This window comes from Mustela nigripes, chromosome 5 (assembly GCF_022355385.1).
Source record: "Mustela nigripes isolate SB6536 chromosome 5, MUSNIG.SB6536, whole genome shotgun sequence".
NCBI lineage: Eukaryota > Metazoa > Chordata > Mammalia > Carnivora > Mustelidae > Mustela > Mustela nigripes.
In genome coordinates, this window is record NC_081561.1 from 52231506 (window position 1) to 52257922 (window position 26417).

The window sequence follows — 26417 nt, forward strand, 5'->3', positions numbered from 1 at the left end:
TTGCCAATTCAAAGTATTTTCTATTTTTAGTCAGTCTAGGAGAAGAAAACTCACAAAAATGCCCAACTCAAAGCCTGTTTAATAAACATTGGTTTCCTGATTGCTTTAAATTTTTTATTTCTTTGACCTTGAATAGCTGTTTGAACTCATCTTTTTCATCAGTGTCTCTTCTTAGAGGAGACATCGTTCTTATACCTTAAAATGTGGTCTTTGTTATTTTAGATATCAATAATGTTAACATGTTATTCATCCAAATGTTCAACTCAATGGAGAAATTTGCTCACTTGCATATTTATTTATTTATTTATTTATAGAGAAAGAGTGCCAGAATGGAAAGGGACAGAGAGAAAATTTTAAGCAGACTTCACGCCCAGTACAGAGCCCAACATGGCGCTCAATTACATGACCCTGAGACTCTGACCTGAGCACAAATCTAGAGTCAGATGTTTAACCAACTGAGCTACCTAGGTACCCCAGGAGAGAGTATTTTAATTTCATGGTTCTCAAATTGCAAATGGACACCTCTGTTCTGACAGTTTGTAGGTGGATTTCAGAGAGGGATTACCAGTAATAATTAGTGTCTTTAAAAGTTAATAGAACCCTCCTTGATCCCTAGGTAAGCAAGGACATGCCCTGTACATCAATTTCCCTGAGGACATGGCAGTTCATTGTTTGTTTGGCCTGTCACAACCAGGTCACATGACATGCTGCCTAGTTGCTCAGTAATTATGCTAAGAACAGGGTTTTTATCCTAAAAGTTGTCACATATTGTTTTGCAGAGCTAGTGATGGGTATTTGTCAGCCCTGTCTCACATTTGTAGCCAGGAGCCTAAGGTCATCATTAGCACATGACTTTGATTGTCAGGAAATGAAGTACTAGGTGTATGGAAGTTTCTTTCATTGCTTCCATGATTGGGGCTTTCTCAATCCTAAAGAAGAAAAATCCATACACAGTTTATTGCCTTCCAAACTGACAGTTCTGTAAGGCTCATTGGATGATTAAGTAATAAAAAGGAGACAAACCAGAGAAAAGTGTAGATTAAAACATATCCTCTAGCCTAAAGCCACAATACCCAGTAGTTAGACTCATTGGGTAGCCAGAGAGAATCATGTAGTGATGTTTAAAAATAATATATTAAATTAAAAAATATATATCCTCCTTCAAGCTTAACTATGGTTAGAAAAATCATAAAAAAATGAGCACATTTAATGTGTAAATATGGTTACAAGTATACATAGATGTCTGCACAATAGATCATTTATACATTAGCTAATATGAATCATCAGTCAACAAATCAGTTTCTGCTTAGTGGCAGTTCTCTAGTTAAACTATGTGTTAGCTGATGAAATAAAAAAGTGGCACAAAAGGGATGTTCTTTTAAATATTGTACTTATTTAACTAAAAGGACAAAAGCATAAAAGCTTTGTTCTCTACAGATTCAGGAAAACATTAAACTCCGTTTCTGTGAGTCTTGAAGCAAACTGACCATCAATGTTTAATACGTATCTCAAAATGAAATTAAGCACCAAAATATCTCTTTATTTCAGGTGGATATTAGTTCTCGACAGATAAACATCACTTTATATTTAAATATATATGTATTTTAAAGTAAAACACTAACACAAGAAATGATTCTTTTGTTTTGTCAGGCTACCAGTTTCTACTAAACAGTAGCCACCTTCCTTTAATATTTTAATATTTTCTAAGTCAATGTTCCCAAACTATATTTTGGATTTTTGAACTTCTGTTATAATAATATAAAATGCCTTATATATTTGTTATTTTTAAATGATTTAAATAGTGAATTATATAATAAAATAACCCTTAAGTATTAATTAATTAATTAATTTTAAGATTTAACTTATTTATTTGACAGAGAGAGAGAGAGATCACAAGTAGTTAAAGAGGCAGGCAGAGAGAGAGGGAGAAGCAGGGTCCCTGCTGAGAAGAGAGCCTGCTTCGGGGCTTGATTTCAGGACCCTGGGATCAGGACCTGAGCCAAAGGCAAAGGCTTAAACCACTGAGCCACCGAGGTGCCCCTATTTAATTATTTTTGCATGAAAAACAAATTATTTTAGGCACACAGGTGACTGAATGAATGAGTAACTTGTTTTCTTGTTTAGCAATCTATTACCAGAATATTTGAGTTTAAGATAAATTTAATTGTATTTGCTACAGTTCCTTGGGCTGGACATTCAAATAAGTAACCACCTAATATTTTTAACCATTAAAATGTCTACTTTCTAGCACTTTAGAAACAGAACATTTCTAATTGGGGAGGGCTTGCCTTCTTTTTCTTAATTTCTAAGTTTAAATGTTAATTTTAAAATGTGTCATTTCCCCATTGTTACTACTACTATTTTTTACTATTATTACTACTAGGAGCCAACCTTTATAAAAGTGCTTCAAACATTTTCTATTATATGTAGACACTGGGCCATGTATCATTAACATGTAATACATCTTTTAACTCTCAGTACATGTAAGCCCATTTTCTAGTGGCAAAAACCAAGGCTTACAGGAGTGAATAAGCCCACCCTCGTTTATAAAGTTTTAAGGGTTTTTATACATTTTTCCAGTATGTGAATGAATAAATTATATATTAACTTTTACTTTAATATTCTATCAGACTTTGATAAAATTACAGGCCTCAATGACAATAATTTATCAGTCTGGATACAATCACTCTCACAGGAGTTAGAGATTCTCATTTGATTGTGCCTACTAGTTACTGTTATGATTATTCATTATCTCCTTGGACTGAAAACCCCTCTCTCCTGCGTTTTGTTTTTGTTTTAATTTTTAATTTTTTGTTTTTTTTTTCACCCAGGTTTGATTTTATGGGGGAGGAGTGTTTTAGGGATAGGTGGGTCAAATTGACACTAGAAATTAAAAGCTAATTCATAATAAAATCTACTTCACAATTTAATTGGTTTAGCACTATTTGGCAGTTGGGTTTGATAGTAAGAATGTTCTAGAGGCTCTTCTCTGAAGAAAATAGCTATAGCAAGACATGAGAAAAATAGTTGTGCTCCAGTTAGAAGCTCAACTTCCAAAGTCATCACCATATAACCTACTTCAGAGGAGAAAAGAAAATGTGCAGAATTGATTTTGGGTGGTAATTTCTTAACCTATCTTTCATGTGCCATCATGGTATTTTATGGAGTTTCATTTACTTGGGTAGAAATACAAATTATTTAGAAACAGTTTGTTGCTTTGGATTCAATGAAAAGGATCTGAAAAAGATATGTCTAAAATTTTAGTCAGTATACATTAAATACATGCAGTTTTTTTGCATATCAGTTGTATCTCAATAAAGCTGTAAATATAATAATGGGATGGAGAAGCAGTAAAACAAATATAATTTGGTCAGTTTCTATTCTCTTGATCAACAAATACTTATTGATGAGTGTCCTTGAAACATAATAATAAATAAAGTTTTACTTACTGTGAAATATGATGTGCATATTCAGGAAAGTTTATGAGATAAAAAATACACAGCTAAATTAAATAGAAGTCCATTATACTGGGTATGTCGTGGGATCTCATTATTGTTTGATTGGCATTTCTCTCATCTTTAATGTGACTGAGCACTTTAAAATTTTTTATTGTCTATTTGAGATCTTATTTTATGAAAAAATATTCTCTTGCCCTTTTTTAAATGGTGCATTATCTGTTTCATATTGATTTATTGATATCATTTATATATTGTAGAAAATACCTTCTGTTGGTTATATTATTGCAAATGTTTTGGCCCACTCTGTGGCTTGCTTCTTCACTCTCTTAATGGTATTTCTAGATAAATTGGAAGTCTTTATTCCAATGTAGATCATTTTATAAACCTTTATTGATAAGAATTGCATATCTTGATTGTACTATGGTCAGCAAGCTCATGCTATATGATTCCAGTCCTTTTAAATTTGTTAAACTTGCTTTACGGTCACCATAGGATCAGTATTTGTGACTCTCTTGTGCATGTCCGAAGATGAGACATATTCTTCGTGGGTTCAGTTTTTCATCTCTATTAGGTGAGATTTGCCAATCATATTATTCAAAACTGCTGCATGCTCACTGCTTTTTGTTTATTCGGTGAGTTGTTATGTTTCACTTTCCACTGCTATTATATCTAGTTTCCTTATGATTCTGTTAATTTTTGCTTTATTTACTCTGCAGCAATGATGCTAGGCACCTAGGTACTTAGGATTATTCCAATGTAGGTGAAATGGGTCTTATTTTTTTATTTATTTTATTTTATTTTTTTACTCTGGAGTATTTCTCTTTATTTCTAATTGTTTTCTGCAAGGAAGAAGATTGGTAAAAATAACTGGTTCACCATTTCTATGATAAAATATAAGTGAATCCTGTTGTCAATACACAGTCCTTTCTCTCGATTCACTCACTGTAAACAGAAGGCCATTGGGGGAAGGCACTTAGGGCATTGTTTAGAAGTACAGAGACAAGCCATGTTATGTTGTGACATCCCATTGAGGGTCACTTAACCTAGTCTTAGCTGACAAATGATAATCCCCAAAGAGGTGGCAGAAGAGTTGACTTTGGGCTTGTTTAGGGACTTAGGTGACTCAGCTTTTGAGCATGTCAAGGAAACTATTTCCTTAGGACAAGCACTTGGGGAAGATTTACTGCAGCAATGGGTGTGGACATTTTTATGCACAAAAGAGAGTATCTAATTCAAAATTATAGAAAGCTGTTAGAAATAAATAACAGTGGAGCCAAGTTTGAGGGATGATTAGGAGTTAGGACAATGGTGGAGATATTGAAGCCTGGGGACTCTCCAGTGCAGAGGGAAGAGTGTGGAGGGAATGGTAAATAATTCAGTGTGTGTTGGCTTAGTTACAAGGTGTGGGGAGTCGTGCTGAGAGAGTGGGCTTAAGTGTAAACTAGGTTTATACTTGATTCCATCAAAGAGCTTTAGTTAATAAAATAATGTAATGTTCTTTTCCCTTTTCCTTACCTTTGAGGTTCATGGAATCCATTTGTACCGTAGTCCTCAAATCATTATAAGAAAATAAGTTCTGGTATATGAAAGTTTTCTTCCATCTCCCAAGATGATTTCAGCACCTGGAATAGATTCTGTTTCCCCTCCATTGCCCACCATCACACTAAGTAATGGCAACCTCCCTTCCCATCTTTCCTGTTCCCCTATGTCTAAATGTCCTAGGATGGTACCTATTAAGTCTAAGCCGAGGCTCAGCACTTGTTAGCTGTGTAATTTCTGACAAGTTGACTAACCTCTCTGTCTCAGTTCCCCCATGGGAACCTCAACAATAATCCATCAGAGGTTGGAAGAACTCGATGAGATGAGTTCACGTATGCCAAAACGCCCGGCATGTCTGCAGTGCAGCAGCAACCATTTCCCTCCATCACCGGTATCTAAATTAATCCGGGTTGGAAAATGCCTTTTGCTACAGTTCAGAGCAGCTTGAAGTAGCTGGAAAAAGGAAACCCAGAGAGGAATTGCCTTATCTTGAGAGCTTTCTCTCAGAAGTGGCCACTGTCATTTAGGGTCATTTAGATGTTAAAGCCCAAGCTGGTGAGAATCCTCATCTCTTTTTGATTGTAGATTTGAGACTAAAAGAGGAGCCTGACCTTTAAGGCTTCCCATTCACCATCTCTAACAGATTCAAGAGGTGATTCATTTTAATGTGAAAACAGCACATTTTTCCCCCTTTTAGGTCATTCTGGTCTTCCTCCTACTCAGTCCCTATCCTCTACCATTCCCTTCCCCCACATCACCATAAAAAAAAAAAAAAAAATTCAAACTCTGGTCACTTCAGATACCAAAATATCACGCTAGAGACTAATTTAGCTCAGACTTTCTGCAAAAGCTCACATGTGCTGCAGTTTGGGGTAGCATAATTGATTTAATCTCAGATTTTAGAGGAATGCCGAACTCTCTTTGTGGGACTCTGCATACATTTCTCTAGGGCAAAAACTGTCCTACTTTTTTCTCTCTGGTATCTGTTTAGTGCTAGGCCATCCCCCCCCCCCCCCAAGAATCTAAACTACCCTCCGTGAAATAAATGAAATCACAGTTGGAAAACGGCTTACTGGACAGACTTAAAGCTGCCAGATAAGAGCTACACCACACACATTTTTCTTAACATTCTCCTCCTCCCTTGCTTTCCTTCTTCCTGCTCTAACACATCTTTGTTTGGGACAAGAGGATACATTAGTCATTCAGCTGAGGATTGCCATTGCCCACGTGGAGTAGCAGCGGACTTCAGCAGTCCCTTGGGAATACACGGGCTGTGGGGCTGATCCTTGTCCCCTGACCTGCTGTATGGCTCAAGGCAGATTTCCTTACCTCTCTGAGGCTTACATTCAACATGGCCTTGTGGACTAATGGCTATGAAGGCTAGACTGTAAAGATGTAGCAAGCCGCAAACTCACAACACACATGGGAAGCTTTTGGTTGACCAGGTGTATGCGCGCGTGTGTGTGTGTGTGTGTGTGTGTGTGTGTGTGTGTGTAAACATAAATACATATGTTTATGTTATATATTATATATATGTATGTATGTATATATATATATATATATAAATGCCGGCCAAGGAGAATGATTTTATGCCCCCTGAAAGACCAATTAACCAAAATGACAACCAGGCAATTTTCAGTTTGCCCATGATTCTGTGCTGTATTTGGCAACTACAGCTTTGGTTATGTTTTCAAGAATTTCCAAACTGGAAAATTCTTGTTTGCTAACAGATGTTATTTTTCAACCTGTTTGAGCCAGTGTATAATTTGGGAACTATCTTTGCAGTAGTAGCTTCTTGAGAAACGAAGTTTTTGTAATACTTTCTGTATCTTAAGATGTATGTTCTGCTGAAAATAACCCCTTTGTTAGGTCGATTACGTACACTTCGCAGCAGAATTCCCCAAACAATTTGCATGCTGTAAAAGTCACCAAACTCCTCTGTTTGCATCAGTGGAATGAAGTCAGAAGTCAAAAGTAATGCTGACCTTCATAGCCTGAATGGATTGTCTCCTTATGCTGCTAAAATAATTTAGGCTTAGAAAAGAACCTAGTACTTATTTAATGAATCGCTTGGCATAAATTGTTCAAATTCACCATTGTTCAAATTCAGACTCTTCCATACTAGCTGGAGAAATTTGGACAAGTCCATTAACCTCTAAGCTTTGTTATGTATGGATATTTAAAACTGAGATAAGAATCAGGCTTACTTCTCAGGTGTGCTGTGAGGATTAAATGCAAAAATACATGTAAAGCAATTTGGAGATCCAGCCACCGATGGTGTATCAGCCAGGTTTTGCTGTAATAGTGTGTATCAAATACCTCCCAAATCTCAGTGGCTTACAACCACAAATATTTACGCTAGCATCAGTTCCAGCTTACATGTTTTATTTAGGTGTGCTACCTACATCTCTTCATTCAGGCACTAGGTATTATTTAAGGACTTCTCCTTTCATGACAGGGAAAATGATTGCAAATGACCTGGTGAAAACTGTCAAAGTATTTGAAAGCATCAACTCAGAACTTGTATTACTATCACTTCTACTGAAATTTCATTGGCCAAAACAAGTCACATGACCAGGCTAAATTTTAGTAAGTCGGGAATGTATACCCTCCCCTAATGGAGAAAGAACAGTGAATATTTGCTGAGCAATAATCCAGTCGACCTCTGAGAAGTTTACTTTATCCCATTTTCTTCCCATTCCTTATTTCATCTATTGACCATTGGCTCTTGTCCATGTAGCCTAGATGATAGCATCTACTTTGCATTCTCTAAATTACATCACAATTTCCTCCTCTCTCTTATAATTTCAAATTAATGTAAACAATATACTTTTCTTTATAAACAGGTACTTTGGAAAATCCCTTAGAAAAAGAACAAAAGCTTCTGATTCTCCTTAGAGCATCAGAGGGAGTTTCTTGTGACCGTTTCAATGGAATTCTTATTGATCCAGGAACAATTGGTAAGAGTATAATATAGTTTTTTATTAAAAATGAAATGAAATGTGTGTTTCTGATATCGAAGTATCATCCATAGAACATCTACTAAATTCCAGACAATTTATATTTATTATTTCACTTACCAGGTCTCCTGTAACAGTGTCCAGTGTCCATTTCATAGTTGTCAAAAATAAGACTCAGGGATGACGAACAATATGCAGAAGGCCACACTGTTTTATAGTGTCAGAGCTTAGATTTATATCCAGATTGGTCAGATGCCGAAGCCTGGACTAAGGGTCTGTTATCAACTGTAAATGCTAGGTGGTTTGTAAGATATTTTTAAATTGATAGATCTATAGATTACAAAGAAACATTTAGTGTTGAGAGTTTCCTCACTACTGTCACAGCACCAAATCCTCTTTTAAAATTAACCTATGCCGGAGCACAGAATCTGGGACCAGCCTTGCACAACCAGGATGTGAGAGCCTCACTAACTCCAGGCTGTTTATTCTAGCATTTTCTCACTTTCTCTCTATGGCATTACTAATTTTCTAAGATCTCAGCAACCCAGTAAAATAGAAGCAATCATGTTGGGATAGTGTGAAGGTTGATAACATAGTTTCATAATGTATACCCATTACCAAATAATACTATAGTTTGACAAGGCTTTATTGTTTCCAGAGGATTTTTCATCCATGCTTGTTTCTTTCTAAGAATATGAGGTTCAAGAATATTTTTACTTTTTTCAAGTTGACAAACTAAATAGAGAACAGGAACATTCCATTTATTTTCACTTGTGGTATCCACATTGTTTTATGCAGCACAATGTTGGATTAAACTTTATTTTAGGAGTATGCGAGGGTGCCTGTCTTAATCTTCTACTCCAACTGGCCAAGCCAGTGTTTTTAAAATTTTCTCTGATAGTAAATCGAATAAAGAATGACATATTTATTTCACTGCATGCTTGAAATTTTGTGACATTGTAGGTAAATGACAGATCTTCACTTCTCTAAGTATTATTATCTGGAAACAACTGAACAGTATAATTTTACAGGAGGTCTTTGATGATTGGAAATGATCAAGAAATCTACTTGTCTGGTCAGTTGAATTTCCTGCATAACCCAAATTTAAGGAAACTATCTGGTTTTTGCTAAAATATTTGTTGTTGGAAATTTCTTTACATTATCTCACATTCCTCCCCTTCCTATTTTATTTAGCCAGTAGTAAAGAAGATGAAATTCTTCTAAGATGATGATGATGATATCATATGAAACATATATATATGTAATAGTCATATCTATATGACTATTATTATGAAAGATTAATTATTCCAGTACATGTCTGGAAAGTGAGAATATTTCTTACATTTCCATTGATCCAAATTTAAGTTCTATGACTTTTTTTTGAATTAAAATATGGAAAAATATAGGTAGTAACATAAACAGTTGGTTAGATTCTTATTGATTAAGAATTTTTTGTTGTTGTTCACATTGGATTAAAACCCAAGGCATAGTATTTGTACCTTATGGGTGGTGTTCGGTTCTTCTGTTCACATGTTTTCTGCTAAAAATTGCAAAGGCTTTAGATATCAAGATTAGTGATATGCAAAACTGGTATGTGCCAATCCAGGGGTATGCAGACAATGCATCTGGGTTCAGGAAGAAAATATTAGATCCCTATTCAAATATATGTGAACATATTCATATGTATGTATGTTTTTCTAAAAATAAATAGATACACATGCATTAGGGGCGCATGATCATAATTTGGGTTCTTGCTCAAAACATTTTGAGACCACTGGAATATGAGGAATTGTGCTTCATGTGATTTTAAATGGCAATAAAACATGTAAGAGGAAAGACCTGAAGGAATAAAACTGGACTGCATCAAGCATGTCCCTGGTACGACTTTAATTTATGAGTCTGAAATAAATTATATTTGGAAACAAAGGAGCTAGAGATCTCTCCTTTGATATCTGTAATATAAAAAAATATGAGGTCCAACCACTGAAAACAAAGTTAATAGCACCAAATCTCTTTCCTCAGGGAATAAAATTACCCTTGCCTTTTGGAAAATGAAGGCTATAACATAAAATATCAAAACCAGCTAACTTCCAACAGAATTACAAATGGTTTAGAGTCACTTAATGGTAGAATTTAACTAGTTAGTCATTGGAATGGTCTATTTCCCAACTTTTGGATTACTAGATGTGGTGTAGTATTCATTTCTTTATAGCTTTGGAGAGAACAAGAGTAAGTTCCATAACCATGTGATATATATTCACCCTGCTGAAAATAGAGAAAAGTATTCTTTGATAAGGTGGACAGCTTGATATATAGTTTCCATATTACAGATATTGCACAATAAGCTCTCTAGTGAGTTTTACTTAGATGGCCTTAATTCCTCTGAAAATTTCTTATCCCACTGATGCTCCTTTTCCTTTCAGGAATATATGGGAAAGTCCAGTTTCATGGGGCTTGTCCTAAGAAATCCTGGACCCGTCTGGCAGCTGACATTGCCTCAGGCAATGAGAGGTAAGAAATGAGAGTAAGTTAAGGATGTGTTAGCTTGTTTAGTTTGCTGGTGCTTTGGGTTTTGTTATAACATGAAATTAAATTTTAGATTGTGGGGGGCGCCTGGGTGGCTCAGTGGGTTGAGCCGCTGCCTTCGGCTTGGGTCATGATCTCGGGGTCCTGGGATCGAGTCCCGCATCGGGCTCCCTGCTCGGCGGGGAGCCTGCTTCCCTCTCTCTCTCTCTGCCTGCCTCTCCATCTACTTGTGATTTCTCTCTGTCAAATAAATAAATAAAATCTTAAAAAAAATAAAAGACTCAAAGCTCAAGGATGAATAAATGGTAAAATAAGGGACTAGAAAGGATTCTTAAAAACCTCTGTAACATAATAGAAAAAGAACAAAACAAACCACAGGCAGAGGGTCTATAGTTTATATAACAAGGAAAGTTTAGATAATACATGTTCACTGCTATCAGTAAATATTTAAAAATATGAATTCTGTGAAATAATAAATGAAATGTAAAGCAATATCATAATCATCTGAGTTGAGATGATAGCTGACAAGGAAGTAGAAATAAAATAGGAGATGAAGCATATGAAGAATCTTATGGAATTTCAAATGCAATAACAGAATTCAGTACTGCACTGGGGGTAGTAGAATGAGAATGCCAGTGCCTCAAAGTCAACAGGCACCATGAGGAGCTAACTGATGGAATCTACCTGAACATGGAAGACAAGATCAGGAGATAAAAATCATATAAGAGAAGGTATTAGAAATAGAAAACAGAAAATGTAATGCACATATAACTAATTTCTCATTTTTATTTATTTTATTTTATTTTTTAAGAAGATTTTATTTATTTATTTATTTATTTATCTATCAGAAAGAGAGAGCACACAACAGGCAGAGAGGCAGGCAGAGGTGGAGAGAGAGGCAGGCTCCCCGCTGAGCAGGGAGCCCAATGTGGGACTTGATCCTAGGACCCCAGGATCATGACCTGAACCGAAGGCAGTGGCCTAATCCACTGAGCCACCCAGGTGTCCCTAATTGCTTATTTTTAATAAGAGTCCAGTAATTACAAAAGAAAGAATAATGGAAAGTCCACCTAAAATACACGTAATAAACCTGGGAGTACTTACATTTAAAGATTTTATCACAAGCAGGCAGAGAGGCAGATAGAGAGGGGGAGGCAGGCTTCCTGCTGAGCAGAGAGCCCAATGCGGGGCTTGATCCCAGGACTCCAGGATCATGACCTAGGCCGAAGGCAGAGGATTTAACCCACTGAGCCACCCAGGCACCCGGAGTACTTACATTTAATTTGAAGTGATCAACACCAAGAATAATGATCACTACATATCCTCACAGTACAAGAAAAAGCAGTGAACAAAATAAAAAACAGAAGGTTACATAAAGCTTCTTAACCTTAGAATTCTCTACACTTAAATATAGGAAGAACATGGTGTAAAATACATACACATTTAAGAAAAAATATATATATGTTTAGTGATGAAAAATATATACATGTTTAGTGGTTTCAATCCAAGAATTGGACACCCTGCTAAAATTGATGTTTACATGTGAAGGCAAAAAAGTGTGTGTGTGTGTGTGTATCTATATCTATATCTAGATATAGATATAGATATCTTTTGCTTTGTAAGAACTGAAAAAATGCAAAAATGTATTCTGATAAAGAGCTTAAACTGATTTAAAATTTATGAATAAAGTTTAGGAATACTGTAAAGGTATATAAAGTAACTATTTTAAAGGTAAACACTGGAATAAGTTAAATAAAATGTTGTAAATATGACTGTTAAAATAAAACAAAGTCTAATTTTATAAAAGAAACTACATAGAATTTGAAAAGTTAATATATCAGTTAGGGTTCTATTTATATTAATACATACAACCCATAGGTTATGTGTGTGTATATGTATAATATATAGTGTATATATAGTAGTATATATAAAGAGATGTATTTCAGGGAATTGGCTTATATTCTTAGGCAGGACAGTAAGTGCAAAATTTATAGGGCAGGTTGGTGGACTGTAAAGTCTTGAACCTTGTCTCAAGACAGAATTGCTTCTTCAGGTAAATTTCAGTTTTGTTTTTAAGGCCTTCCAAATGATTGCTGAAGCACATCCACATTATTGAGGGTAATCTTTACTTAAGGTCAATTCCTTGTAGATATTAACGACATTTACAGAATACCTTCGAAGAAACATGTACATTAGTGTTTGATAGAATAACTGGGCCCTACAGCTTAGCCAAGTTAACACATAAACTAACCATCACAGATCATTATTCTCAGATAAAATTCTGGGTTTACAACCTGGGACCGTGGCCATAGGAAACTGATAATGGGACATGACTGGCATATGAAGCAAAGATGAATCTGTTTGTTCTAGCAGAATTTAAAATAGGGTATTTACTTCCAAATCACCAGAGAGAAAGAATGAAAGAAACCATAAAATAAATAGTAAAATACAAAAGGAGAAGAAAGTTAAATAGTAAGAGAATTAAAGCAACAAAAAAAGGTATAGACAATAGAAGTAAGAAAATAAGAATAAATTTTCCAGTTAATGAATTGTTGAACACTGTATCAAAAACTAATGATGTACTCTATGTTGGCTAATTGAACATAATAAAAAATAAAAATAATAAAATAAAAAATAAAGAAAATATGATCGTTAAAAATGACCACACATAGGAAAAGAATGGGTAAGAAATCAACATGTAATCACAACTTTTTTTACTTGAGGAAAATACAAGATAGAAGAGCTGAAAAGAAAAAAACAAACCTTCTAAATAACTTTTGTATCAGAGAGGAGATGGAAACTCCAGCAGTAGGATGCTAGCAAAATAGTAATAAATTGCATGAGTTGTGGCCAACATGCAATCACATTAAATGTTTTCACTGTCAAATAATAAAATACAAAAATAAACAAACTGAGCTGTCAATGTGAGAAACCAGAAACAAGATAACCATAAGTCTAATGAAATTAACTTGTGTAAGATAAAAGGAGAAATTGGTGAATTAGAAAATAAGAAATTAGTAGACTTGAAATTTTTTTGAGATAATGGTTTAATCTTTAATGACATTAATTATACAAGGAAAATAATATGTAAACTAAGAAATGAGAATTCAAATATAACAGATAACAAAGAGATTAGAAGTATAATAAACTGTATAGGTCTATAGAGTGCCATTCTGAAGTCTAAAAAATAAATTATATGTAAGAATATAAATTATCATAATTGGTTAGAGAAGAATATAACTGAAAGAACCAATAATAGCAAAAGACATACAGTTATCAAAGATTTGTTCCCAAGAATACATTTGGTTTAAATAAATTGATGGCATATTCTTTCAGTCATTCAAATATCTAACACATTTTTTTTTTTATATTTTAAATTTTTTATTTTTTATAAACATATATTTTTATCCCCAGGGGTACTTTTTATGTTGTATAATATGTTCCATAGCATAAGAAAATATGGGGAATTTTTCAATTAATTTTAGGAAACAAGCATAAAATACTTTTTATTTATTTTCATAAAATAATTTTCGAAAACAGCTGCTAAAGGTAATTCAAAAAAAGAAAACCTGGGGCAACATCTAAGTGTAAATAAAATGCAAAAAAAAAAAAAAAAGGATTCCTGTCTCACGTTGAGGTCTTTTATACATTTCGAGTTTATCTTTGTGTACAGTGTAAGAGAATTGTCGAGTTTCATTCTTCTACATATAGGTGTCCAGTTTTCCCAGCACCATTTATTGAAGGGACTGTCTTTTTTCCACTGTATATGTTTTCCTGTTTTGTCGAAGATTATTTGACCATAGAGTTGAGGGTCCGTATCTGGGCTCTCTACTCTGTTCCACTGGTCTATGTGTTTTTATGCCAGTACCATGCTGTCTTGGTGATCACAGCTTTGTAGTAAAGCTTGAAATCAGGTAATGTGATGCCCCCAGTTTTATTTTTGTTTTTCAACATTTCCTTAGCAATTCGGGGTCTCTTCTGATTCCATACAAATTTTTGGATTATTTGCTCCAGCTCTTTGAAAAATACTGGTGGAATTTTGATCAGAATGGCATTAAAAGTATAGATTTCTCTAGGCAGTATAGACATTTTAACAATGTTTATTCTTCCGATCCAAGAGCATGGAATGGTCTTTCATCTTTTTCTGTCTTCTTCAATTTCTTTCATGAGTGTTGTGTAGTTCCTCGAGTACAGATCCTTTACCTCTTTGGTTAGGTTTATTCCCAAGTATCTTATGGTTCTATGGAATCGATTCTCTAATTTCCCTTTCTGTATTTTCATTGTTAGTGCATAAGAAAGCCACTGCTTTCTGTACATTGACTTTGTATCCTGCCACATTGCTGAATTGTTGTATGAGTTCTAGTAGTTTGGGGGTGGAGTCTTTTGGGTTTTCCATGTAAAGAATCATGTCATCTGCAAAGAGAGAGAGTTTGACTTCTTCACTGCCAATTTGGATACCTTTTATTTCTCTTTGTTATCTGATTGCTGTTGCTAGGACTTTAATACTATGTTGAACAAGAGTGGTGAGAGTGGGCATCCTTGTCGTGTTTCTGATCTCAGTGGGAAGGCTGCAAGCTTTTTCCCATTGAGGATGATATTTGCTGTGGGTCTTTCATAGATAGATTTGATGAAGTTCAGGAATGTTCCCTCTATCCCTATACTTTGAAGCGTTTTAATCAGGAATGGGTGCTGGATTTTGTCAAATGCTTTTTCTGCATCAATTGAGAGGACCATGTGGTTCTTCTCTCTTCTCTTATCAATTTGTTCTATCACATTGTTTGATTTGCGAATGTTGAACCATCCTTGTATCCCAGGGATGAATCCCACCTGGTCATGGTGGATAATCTTTTTAATGTGCTGTTGGGTCTTGTTTGCAAGGATCTTGATGAGAATCTTAGCATCCATATTCATCAGTGATATTGGTCTGAAATTCTCCTTTTTGGTATGGTCTTTGCCTGGTTTGGGGATCAAGGTAATGCTGGCTTCATAGAAAGAGTCTGGAAATTTTCCTTCTGCTTCAATTTTTTGAAACAGCTTCAGGAGAATATATGTACCCCAATGTTTATAGCAGCAATGGCCATGGTCGCCAAACTGTGGAAAGAACCAAGATGCCCTTCAAGGGACAAATGGATAAAGAACATGTGGTCCATATACACTATGGAGTATTATGCCTCCATCAGAAAGGATGAATACCCAACTTTTGTAGCAACATGGATGGGACTGGAAGAGATTATGCTGAGTGAAATAAGTCAAGCAGAGAGAGTCAATTATCATATGGTTTCACTTATTTGTGGAGCATAACAAATAGCATGGAGGACAAGAGGAGATGGAGAGGAGAAGGGAGTTGAGGGAAATTGGAAGGGGAGGTAAACCATGAGAGACTATGGACTCTGAAAAACAATCTGAGGGTTTTGAAGGGGGGGGGTGGGAGGTTGGGGGAACCAGGTAGTAGGTATTAGAGAAGGCACGGATTGCATGGAGCACTGGGTGTTGTGCAAAAACAATGAATACTGTTACGCTAAAAAAATAAATAAATTTTAAAAATGTTTTAAAATAAAAAAAATAATGCTAAAAAATGAAATCCTATATAAAACAGTAATATATTAGGAAATGAAATGAAATCCAGTAATATATTAGGGAAAAAAATGATGGTTGAGTGTGATTTATTTAAGTAAGAAGGACAGTTTAAAATAATTCCTTATTATAATATTATCAAAGCAATATATATAGCCTAAGAACATGATCAACTTGATACAAAACAGAAACACATTTAATAAAATTAAGCTTGCATTCTTAAACAGTAAATTAAGACTACAGAAATATTTTTTATTTTTTAGTGATACTCCTTTAAATCAATGTTTCTTAATAGAATGGTTTAGCCATTAGTTGAGAATCACTGCTTTAAATAATAATACCTGGGTGGCTCAGTGGGTAAGCCTCTGCCTTCAGCTCAGGTCATGATCCCAGGGTCCTGGGATTGAGCCCCACATTGGGCTCTCTGCTCAGCGGGGACTCTGCTTTTCCCTCTCTCTCTCTGTCTGCCTCTCTACCTACTTGTGATCTCTGTCTGTCAAATAAATAAATAAAATCTTTAAAAAAAATCCTTCTCAAACAAGCATCTTTCTATTTTATGGAAAAACTGACCTTAAAAATTATTGTGTATTACAATAACCATTAAATATTATTATTAAAGTTAGCCAATATATTGGGCCAAGAAAAATAATGCATTAGAGAATCCAAACTGTCAGTTTTTTGTAGATTATATATATTTTGTCCTAGGACACTAGAGAATCATCTGAAAAACCATTATTGCATTTATTCAGTAATTGCACAAATTACTAGTTTTGAATATTTTAATGTAATATCCTTTTTAAATTTCAATTTAAAATATCTAAAAATAAAGTTAAGAAAAATTACAGGAAGAATGGAAACAAAACTATAAAACCCTAGTAAGGGCGCCTGGGTGGCTCACTCGGTTAAGCAGCTACCTCAGCTCAGTCATGATCCCAGGGTCCTGGAATCGAGACCCTCATTGGGCTCCCTGCTGAGTGGGAAGCCTGCTCTTCCCTCTCTCACTTCCCCTGCTTCTGTTCCCTCTCTCACTGTGTCTCTCTCTGTCAAATAAATAAGTAAATAAATTTTTTTAAAAATGAAATAAAATAAATAAATAAATAAAACACTAGTAAGAGGCATAAAAGGAGATTAGAATAAATGGTGATGCATAATATCAATGGAAAGGCTCAATATTTTAAAGATGTCAAATCTAATGCAACTTTAATAACAAGTCATATACATGCATTTGAAATCAGATTCACTAATTCTAAGTCTTTTGGAACAATAAACACTTGGAGATAGCCAACCAGTTACTTTTTGAAAAATATATACCTTGGGGCACCTGGGTAGTGTAGGCAGTTGAGTGTCTGGTTCTTGGTTTCGGCTCACGTCATGGTCCCAGTATTCTGGGATCAAGCACCATGTTGGCTTGGAGCTCAACACAGAGTCTGCTTGAGATTCTTGCTCTTTCTTCCTCTGCCCCTCCCACTCCCACATTGTCTCTCTCTCTCAAATAAATAAATAAATCTTAAAAAAATATATATATATACATATATGTACATATATACACACACACATATATATATATACACATACATATAGACACACACTTTTCGTGTGAATAATTACCTATTGCTGTTGGCACCAAAACAGAAGAGAATGCCTAGTGATAGACTCAGATATGTATTATTACTTAGAATTTAAATAAATTAGCGCTTCAAATTAGTTGCAGACTTGTGCTAGAGTAATTGGTAAACACGTTGGAAAACTATAAAATTAGATTCTCAAATTGTATCTCACCCTGAAAAATTACAGGTAGATTAAAAAAATAAATGTAAAAAAATAAAACTATAAAATTATTTGAAGAACATTTAAATAAATATTATGTAATTTAAATTACATTTATTACATACATAAATTACATTTATTACATGTAATTTAAATTACATTTCTTATAAGAAATGTAACAATTATAATAGTAAGAAGTCATAGATTTGACAACATAAAAAATCAATATTTAAGAATATTAGTATTTTTGCATACCAAATACAAAATGCAAAGACAGATATTAAAATGGAAAATATTGCAATTTTTGATAGTACAGATGGAGGGCTAATATTTTTTTATATGTAAAAAATGCTTAGGAATAAATAGAAGACAATATGAACATACTAGAAGAATAAACATTAAAGAGTTTGAATACATGAGCCACAAAGGAAGACATACATCTGACTAATAAACACATGGAAAAATATTCTTCCCTACTAGAATTAGAATAAATGTTAATTAAAACAAAATGAAGCACTATTTTAAAATATTCAATTACCAAAAGGGAAGATGATTGAATTCCATGTTGACAAAAGGATGGAGATCTGGGCATTCAGCTAATATTATGTATTAGCCTAGTTCTGTAAATAAACTAAAATAACATTCAGGTATGCATATATGTGGATAAAAGAAATGTCTGGAAGGACGTACAGCACAGCAAGGATCCCAGTGGGAGAGAAGTTAGATGGCAATTGCTTCGGTGTGTTTTTCTCTATGTACAGAATTTCTTCATAGAGTAGTTATTACCTTTGAACATTGTTATTGTTTTATTCAATACAATTTTTGAGAATTCTTACCCTATGTCAAACATTGAGTTATAGCCTGGAAATACAATAAAAAGTAAAAATCAACATGGTCTCTGTACCCAGACATTAATGAAATAAATATAAAATAAATGTAAAATTACATATGGGATAAATGCTATGAAGGCAGATTTATAGGATTCTGAAAACATGAATACAGGATCTTGAGGCAGGTTAGAGAAGGTTTCCCTGCAGAATGATTACAGAGGTGAGAACTAAACCATCTGTGGGCCTTAATTAAAAGCAAAGTGGGGTGTGGGGGGTTGGAAAGAGCACTCCAGCAAGAGCAAACAGCACTCAATCATTCAACAAATATCTGATAGGTACTTACTATGTGCCAGGTGTGACTGTAAGTCCTGGGGATGTAGAGGCAAATCTGAAGAGATCACTGTCCTCTGGGAGTTTATATCTTCATGGAAAGAGAGACAATAAAAAGCTAATACAGAAATATATACAACATAGTTGTAGGTTATAAAATGCTCTAGTAAGGAAATAAACAGGGTGGTACAATTGAAAATAGTTGGGGAATATACAGAGTACCCTTTTAATTAAATAGACAGGGGAGACCTCTCTGGGGAAGAAAAGTTTGAGCTGAGATCTGAATGGTAAGAGGCATCCTGCTCTCTGATGAGAATGGGCTAGGGTGCTCAGTGAAGGAGGGACATCTGGTCCAGCATTATCTCTCAGGTGGCCTTTGGGGAGTGGAAGACAGAGAGAAGGTCACTATAGCTGGACCAGAGTGAGCAAAGGGGAAAGTGGTATGATATGGTAGATACCAAGTCAAGTGGTACCTTGTTTAGGTGTGAGAGGTCAGAGGGAAAATCACTGAGGGGTTTGCTGAAGGCAATTGATAGATTGAGGGATTCTGATTTATGTTTTGAGAACCACTCTGGCTGCTATATAGATGAAGAGCGGTGGAGAAAAAAGCAGAAGCTGGGCTATGAGTTAGGAGGCCATTTGAGGCCAAATATCATGGTGGCCAGGACTCTAGAGGAGGCAATGGGGATGGGGAGAAGAGATGGCACTGTCTCGACATGCCAATGGACTGAAAGTTGAGCTGAGGGAAGTGCTTCAGATTTTTTGACTGAGAATCCTGGTGGATGGCGGTAACGTGCACTGAGGTAGGAAGACTGGACGAGGAACAGATTTGTCAGGGTGGAAGATGGGAAATGTTAAGTTGGAGACACCAAGTGGAGATGTTAAGAAGATAATTAGATATGTAGATTAGGACTCAGGTAGAAAATGATGGCTGGTCATCTAGGAAGCAGATAACGTCACTGATCAAGAAGACAGGAAGAAGAGAAAATTGGAGCCTGGAAATGAGACTGGGGCCAATCTAATTCTTTCAAAGTTGATAGAGTCAGAAGAGATGATGGAGAAGCAGAGGCCTAAGAGCTGATTCTGTGTTGGGAGGAAGAACGGACAGCCATGAGGGTCTTAGAGGAGGGCTAGGTTGGCTGACGTGAAGACCAAGGACCCAGCACAATAGGGTTCTCAGGAGTAGTTAGGGGTCAGAGTGTATTCACTGGTAATATCAAGTATTTTAGTTTTTACCATCCAGGAGCATTGTGTTACTGTTTTAAGTTTCTAAGAGGATAGTATGGATGGGAAGTAGAACTTATAATCACATTCCTATATTAAAAAAAAAAAAAAAAAAAAGACCCATTCGAAGTACAATGCAGACAACAGGAAGAATCAAAAATGGATCTAGGGACACAACTTAGGAGGTCCAAACAAGAGATAGGATAACCTGTTGTCAGGAGCTGAAGTGCCCATGGAGAGAAGTGGGCAGACACAGAGACAGGAGATACGAGTCTGTAAGATGTGTTGGATGTGAGGCACTCTCTTGGTTTCTGGATTGCAGATACTGATGTTGGTGCCTTTTACTAAAAGAGGACTGAATTTTGGGGAAAAGATTATGAGTTCAGATTTGGTCATGTTAATATTGAAGTACCTGATACCCATACAGATTTGTGAAGTAGGCAGTTCAAGCAGGGATATATACAAAACGTTAATTATAAGGCTAGCAAGCTGAAATTTGGCAAGAGCCATAAGAATGGATTTTTCTTTAATGAATGTGTTAAAAACCTCCTTCAGAGTCAGAACTATAAGCTCTTTTGAAAGAAAGTCAATTTTGTAAATGGAAACTATAAACTAATACCATTTATTGAGTTCTTTATCCTGTGTGTTTACTCTATGTCAGGCATCTACCAAGCATTCTATATACATTATCTCATTTAAATCTCTCCGTGCTATGTAATCTGCATTCACAGATACAAAAACTGAGGGTAGAAAAGTTGAGTAAAATTTCCAAGTTTATAAAGCTTAGAGTTCCTGGGGCTTTTTTTTTTTTTTGGTCATGGTTTTTCTGATCCTATTATTTGTGTTCTATATAATAAAAATATTAAAAACAAAATTTCTCAGTATGAGTCCTGATGAGTTTTTAATGAGTTTATATGAATAATATGTAATTACCTTAGTGCATCCATTTTATGGAGAGCATTCATTTTTTAACCTTTTAAAAAAATCTAAAATAATTGAAGCTTCACAAGAAGTTGCAAAAATAGTGGAGTTCTCATGGACACTTTACTCAGAATTCCATGATAATATATTTCATAACCTAGACATTATAAAATTTAGCAAGTAGATATTAGTCTAGTATAACTGAAGTGTAGACCTTATTCAAACCATTTCTTTAAACACTTCTCTATAGTCTTCTTTTGTTAAAAGTCAGTTTAATAAGTCTTTCTAATGCATTGTTATGGAGACAGATTTTACTCAGACCCCCTTAAGGATTTTACCAACAAAATTACATATCTGAATTTATTTGTGTTTAATTGAGTTATTTTATGAAAAACATTGAAGTGAAACCTTCAGAGGAAAAATTTCTTGTGAAGTTTATAGACTTAACTCATAGACTCATTCAAAGTAGTCTTAACAAGATGTTTGAAACAATATTATTTTCTTTTGTTCCACATTATAATATAAATTGATCTCTGAGTTAAGTTACTCTTCATTGTTGCTCTGCTTCAGTTGACTTTGGGGGAGACTGATGAACAACATGTTGGATTTTTTGGACTTCAGAAAAGTCAAGAGAACTTATACTTTGATTTATACTTAGATTGAAAGAAATTGGCTTTTTCTGATTATAAATATTAACTAGAGGTCTTACTGTGAATCATGTAAGCATGACCATGTGTTCTTTGAAGTTAAGTGGTTACTTGATCAATCCTATGTAAAAGTTTTAGATTTTATCCAGGTCATGGCAAGATTTTAAACAGAGCAGGGACAAGGTCCAATTCATGTTGTAATCTGGTTCATCCTGTGTGGAGAGTTGACTGTTGGTGGGGACAAGGCAGAAGAAGCAGACAGACTGTTAGAACAGTGCACTAACATTACAAGTGACACCTGCTGGTGGCCTGGTTTAGGGTGGTCATGAAGGAGGACGGACTGGTGAAGTACTTGTTGAAGACAGAGGAAACATGAGCTGCTGATGGGTTGGGTCAAAGGAAAAGAGAATAATCAGAGATTACTGTAAAACTTTTCACCTGAGCAGCTGGGTGAGGACTGCTCTGGTTTACTGAGAAGTGGGAACTAGGAGAACCTTCTTCAAAAGGTCTCATATTTTTTCTTATTCCTTTTCTCATTTACTTTTTAAAGATAGTGTGGAGAGCCTTATCCAGTCCCTTTGTCCTGTCATTTTCTGTTTCTTCTGTTCTGTCCTAACTCACTCTGGTATTTATGAGGAAAGAACTCTGAACTAAACAGCAAATCATTTGTCACCTCAACCTTGCCCGAGGACCCTGGCCTTCCACACTGACATCATTGCTGACATCATCTATCCTGCCATCTCCTGCATCAGATTCGTGATGGTATACTTTGGCTGTACTTTGGGTACTTCTTTCTGATATATTCCCACTTCACACATGTGTGTCCATAATAATTATTTTTATGAAGCTCCCTAAATACTTGATAAGTAAAATAAAGAGGTACTCAGTACTCTTGAATCGTGTCTTCCCTTGACACTCCCTGCTTATCCTGAAAATCTACCACATGGTTTTAATAATAATATGCTTCTTGGTGACTGCTCCTAAGCTACTTGGGGCGTCTCTGTCCTTCCTCCAAGTAGCTTCTACAGGAGCAGGAAAATATTGTTTTTTATGGATTGTTTCTATTATTTAGCACCTAGTACACAGCAGAACTCAAAAAAGACTTCTAATAAATGCCTGCTACCTTGAATGGATGTATCTTTTCTGGAAATCAGAACTCATTGAGCCTCTTGATTCAGTGGTATAACATCTAATAAATAAGAATCTCACATTTGTTTTTAAAAACCACTATAATTTACTTTGCTCATTGCTCAAAGTTCACTACTCTACTATAACAATTTTGTTCAAGCAGTATTACAATATGGAGTTGGTGGTCTTATTCAATTGTTGGCAGGTGTTTGGGATCACGTATGTAGCCTGCAAAAGAAGATGGTTCTGTCTGGTCCAGTGAACTAGTAGGTTCTAGTCTCAGATTGGCTTTTGTCTCCATGCTGAGAAAAGGCACCTGAGGTAGGAACACAGGATGGAAGCAGTATGCTATGATGAAAATGAGCTTGAATTTTGAGGGAAGGTAGAACTGTAATAATTCTAACTGTGCAATTAGCTAAATGTGTAATTTTGAGCAAACTGCTCTTTCTGACCCTGAAGTTCTTATTCTGTGATATAAGGATAAAATGTCTGGCTAATAGAGTAGTTAGAAAGATTAAGTGAATTAATGTATATACAGGCACAAGTAAGCCTTAACACATGCTGGTGATTTTGGTTATATTAAAAATATGTAAAAGTAGACTTTTTCAATCCACTTGGGAAATTGTGGCAGGTCCTCCCCCAATCTCTCTTATTTCTATATTTTGACCTCATGTGCATCTATGGAAGAAAAGGTTTCTACATTCTGTAGGAGACAAGTAAACCAGACCTGTCAGGCTTTTCCTAGCTTTATCACTGGAGGGTAACTTTTTCTCTTTCCTTAGTTTCAATTCAAAAGTCTAGGCAACTGTCATTGATAGCACTGTATTGAATCATTGCAATCTTCTGAGAATAGAACTTAAATGCTCCCACACACAAAAAGTAAATGTGTGAGGTGTTGGATGTGTCAATTAACTTGATGAGGGCCATCTTTTCACAGCATCTATATAGATCAAATCGGCACATTGTGTGTTTTAAATATCTTATGTTTTATTAGTCAATTATACCTCAATAAAACAGATACCATGAAGTCCAAGGGAAGGATTTTCACAGACAAAGGCAGGTTGGATTCCTCACCCACCGTTTCACAAAGGGACTGTGGGACTATAATCAGCAGTGCTCAGTAGGACACAGAATTAGGATGGTTGTTAAGGAGAGCAGTTCTCAGAAAAGATGTAGTGAGGGGTTCCTGGGTGGCTCATTTGGTTAACTGAGCTTGGTTAAGGGAGCTTGGTTAAGAGAGCTTCTGCTCAGGTCATGATCTTGGGATCCCAGGATTGAGCCCCCTATCGAGCTCCCTGCTTAGTGGGGAGTCTGCTTCTCCCTCTGCCCCCCTCCCCTCTCTGCTCATGATCTCTCTCTAAAATAAATAAAAATAAAATCCTAAAAAAAAAGAAAGGAAGGAAGGAAGGAAGGAAGGAAAGAAGGAAGGAAGGAAGGAAGAAAGAAAGAAAGAAAAGATGTGGTGGATTTTGTGGAAAGAAAGGAGAAAGGAGCCCGGTTAGACGAATAGTTGACACTTATGATAACTCCTCTTCTTATCATCATCAATGCTGACATCGCTGCAACCATCCCCTTTCTTCAGTACCTCCCACAGTACAATGCAGGCTGAGAATCTGCAGTACCTTTCAATGGCGCTGAAAAAAATGAAAAAAAGTTTAAACTGAAGTTCAAAAACAAACTTTCGGTATTGGTAGAATTCGGAAATCTATGGCTATCCCTATTCCTGGGAAGAAAACATCTTGGCATCCAGACACTCCGAGCCTGTGGTCAGATGAAGCCATCATCATTAAGACCTCCCCAACGTTTAGTTAACAAATCCATTTAAGTGGCGGGTGTTTATATATGGATGTCTTGTGCATGGTTGTAAAAACTTTTTGAATCAAATAGGAAAGCATATTTTTTTTCCTTTTATGTAATTATGTTCTTTTGACCAAAAGTATTATATTTTCTCAGAACTAGATAAAATGTTAGTGCCAAAATAAAGAAAACTGTGCTGACATCTTGTTTATATATTTTTAAAGGTTTTCTTTCAGGAGATTTTGCAGTGATTATTCATAGTTTCCTCTCTTTTCATATGGTTTACATTTAGGTCCAGTTATGTTGCAAACAGCTCTTTTAATTTTTTTGTTTATTTATTGTTTTAGGTGTGTTTTGCTCAGAACAAAAAGGTCTATCCTCTCCCCTGTAGCTATAAGAGTCTCACTAGTGTTAAGCAGACAGCTGGGCTTCAAGCAGTTCTGAAGTTAGGATTTCTTGAAATGGTTGAAGGGTAACCAAATAATAGAAGCCTGTGAGTGGAAAGTGTGGATGTTGCAATTAAAGAAAACTGATACTTGACCGACAGAACCATCTAAATTCTTGATAACAGGGGCCATGATTTTCTTTGAAATTACCACTTTTGCTGTATGGACACAGAAATGAAAGGGGCCATATTCCTTTGCCATATGTATATGGTCCTTTGTGACATATGGATTTCCAAGGCTTCAGGAGCATAGGGGAGAGATTAATTTTCATGAGCCTGCAAGGTTTCAGAAGCCTTAATGGAAAAAGTCAACTTAATTTCATTTGTATTTTTCATATAAAACTTGGGCTAATGACTTCATAGTTCTTCTTTTTTTTTTTTTCTGTCAAGAACACTGCTATGAGCTATAGGGTTTAATATAGCTAGGTAGCCATATTTTTATTGACTATAACATAAAGTTGAATAGCCACAGAAAGCAAGAGGACAAAATCAATTGCAAGGCAGCAGTATCTATGGTGTCAAAATTTGATGGAACAGAGGTGGGGATTGGGTATTCCATGGGGAAGAGACTCCCATGGGAAGACTTCTTAAAGGCAAAGGAACTTCAGTCAGTTTTTAAGAATGAGTGGACTGAAGGGCAGAATAAAGACAATGATATTTTAAGTAATGGGTGAGAAGCATATAGCTATTTCTTGGGAGAGAGAACAGATTCATCTGGTTGGAACAGAAACCTTATTTAAGGAAGTTAGGGAATGAGGTTTCATTCATTTTAGTTTACATTAGATTTCACTCTTTGAGTTGTACGTTCTGTCAGTTTTGGTATGATGACATGTATCCATCTTTATCATATCATATACTGCTTTGTTTGCAGTCCTCAAAAATTACAAGCTGGTAGCTGCATCATTGTTTGAACTGTATGACAATGTGCCAGGAGATGGACCCATCATTTCTAGTGTCCCTCTGCTTCTGAGCAGGTTTAGTTTTATATACACTGGAATTCCTGTACAGTGAAGTAAAAGAAGCTATCTCTGTGAGCACATGGTATAGACACGATGTAGAATAAATGTGGTCAAAAAGAATCTTTTGTTTTTTGATCTCTTTTTCAATCCCCAAATTGCTACCTACTTTCTGTTATTTGAACAGAAAAGATAATATGAAGATCTAGATAGTAGTATAAACAAATGTGGTAATGTTAAATTTACTCTTGGGTTTACCCATTTTTTTTTTTCATATAACACTAAAGAATGTGGACTTCTTTCTAAAAAAAAAAA

At 35.4% G+C, this 26417-nt stretch overlaps 1 protein-coding gene across 12 annotated transcripts in view; it reads left to right on the forward strand.

The window, feature by feature from the left end:
* The window catches only part of PKHD1 (PKHD1 ciliary IPT domain containing fibrocystin/polyductin), a 478342-nt gene that overhangs the window by 289630 nt on the left and 162295 nt on the right, over positions 1–26417 (forward strand). For all 12 annotated transcript variants that reach the window (XM_059400266.1, XM_059400267.1, XM_059400265.1 and 9 more), the window contains 2 exons: positions 7844–7957; positions 10381–10468. In XM_059400266.1, the coding sequence (XP_059256249.1) occupies positions 7844–7957; positions 10381–10468 (202 nt within the window). The remainder of the gene's footprint in view (positions 1–7843; positions 7958–10380; positions 10469–26417) is intronic.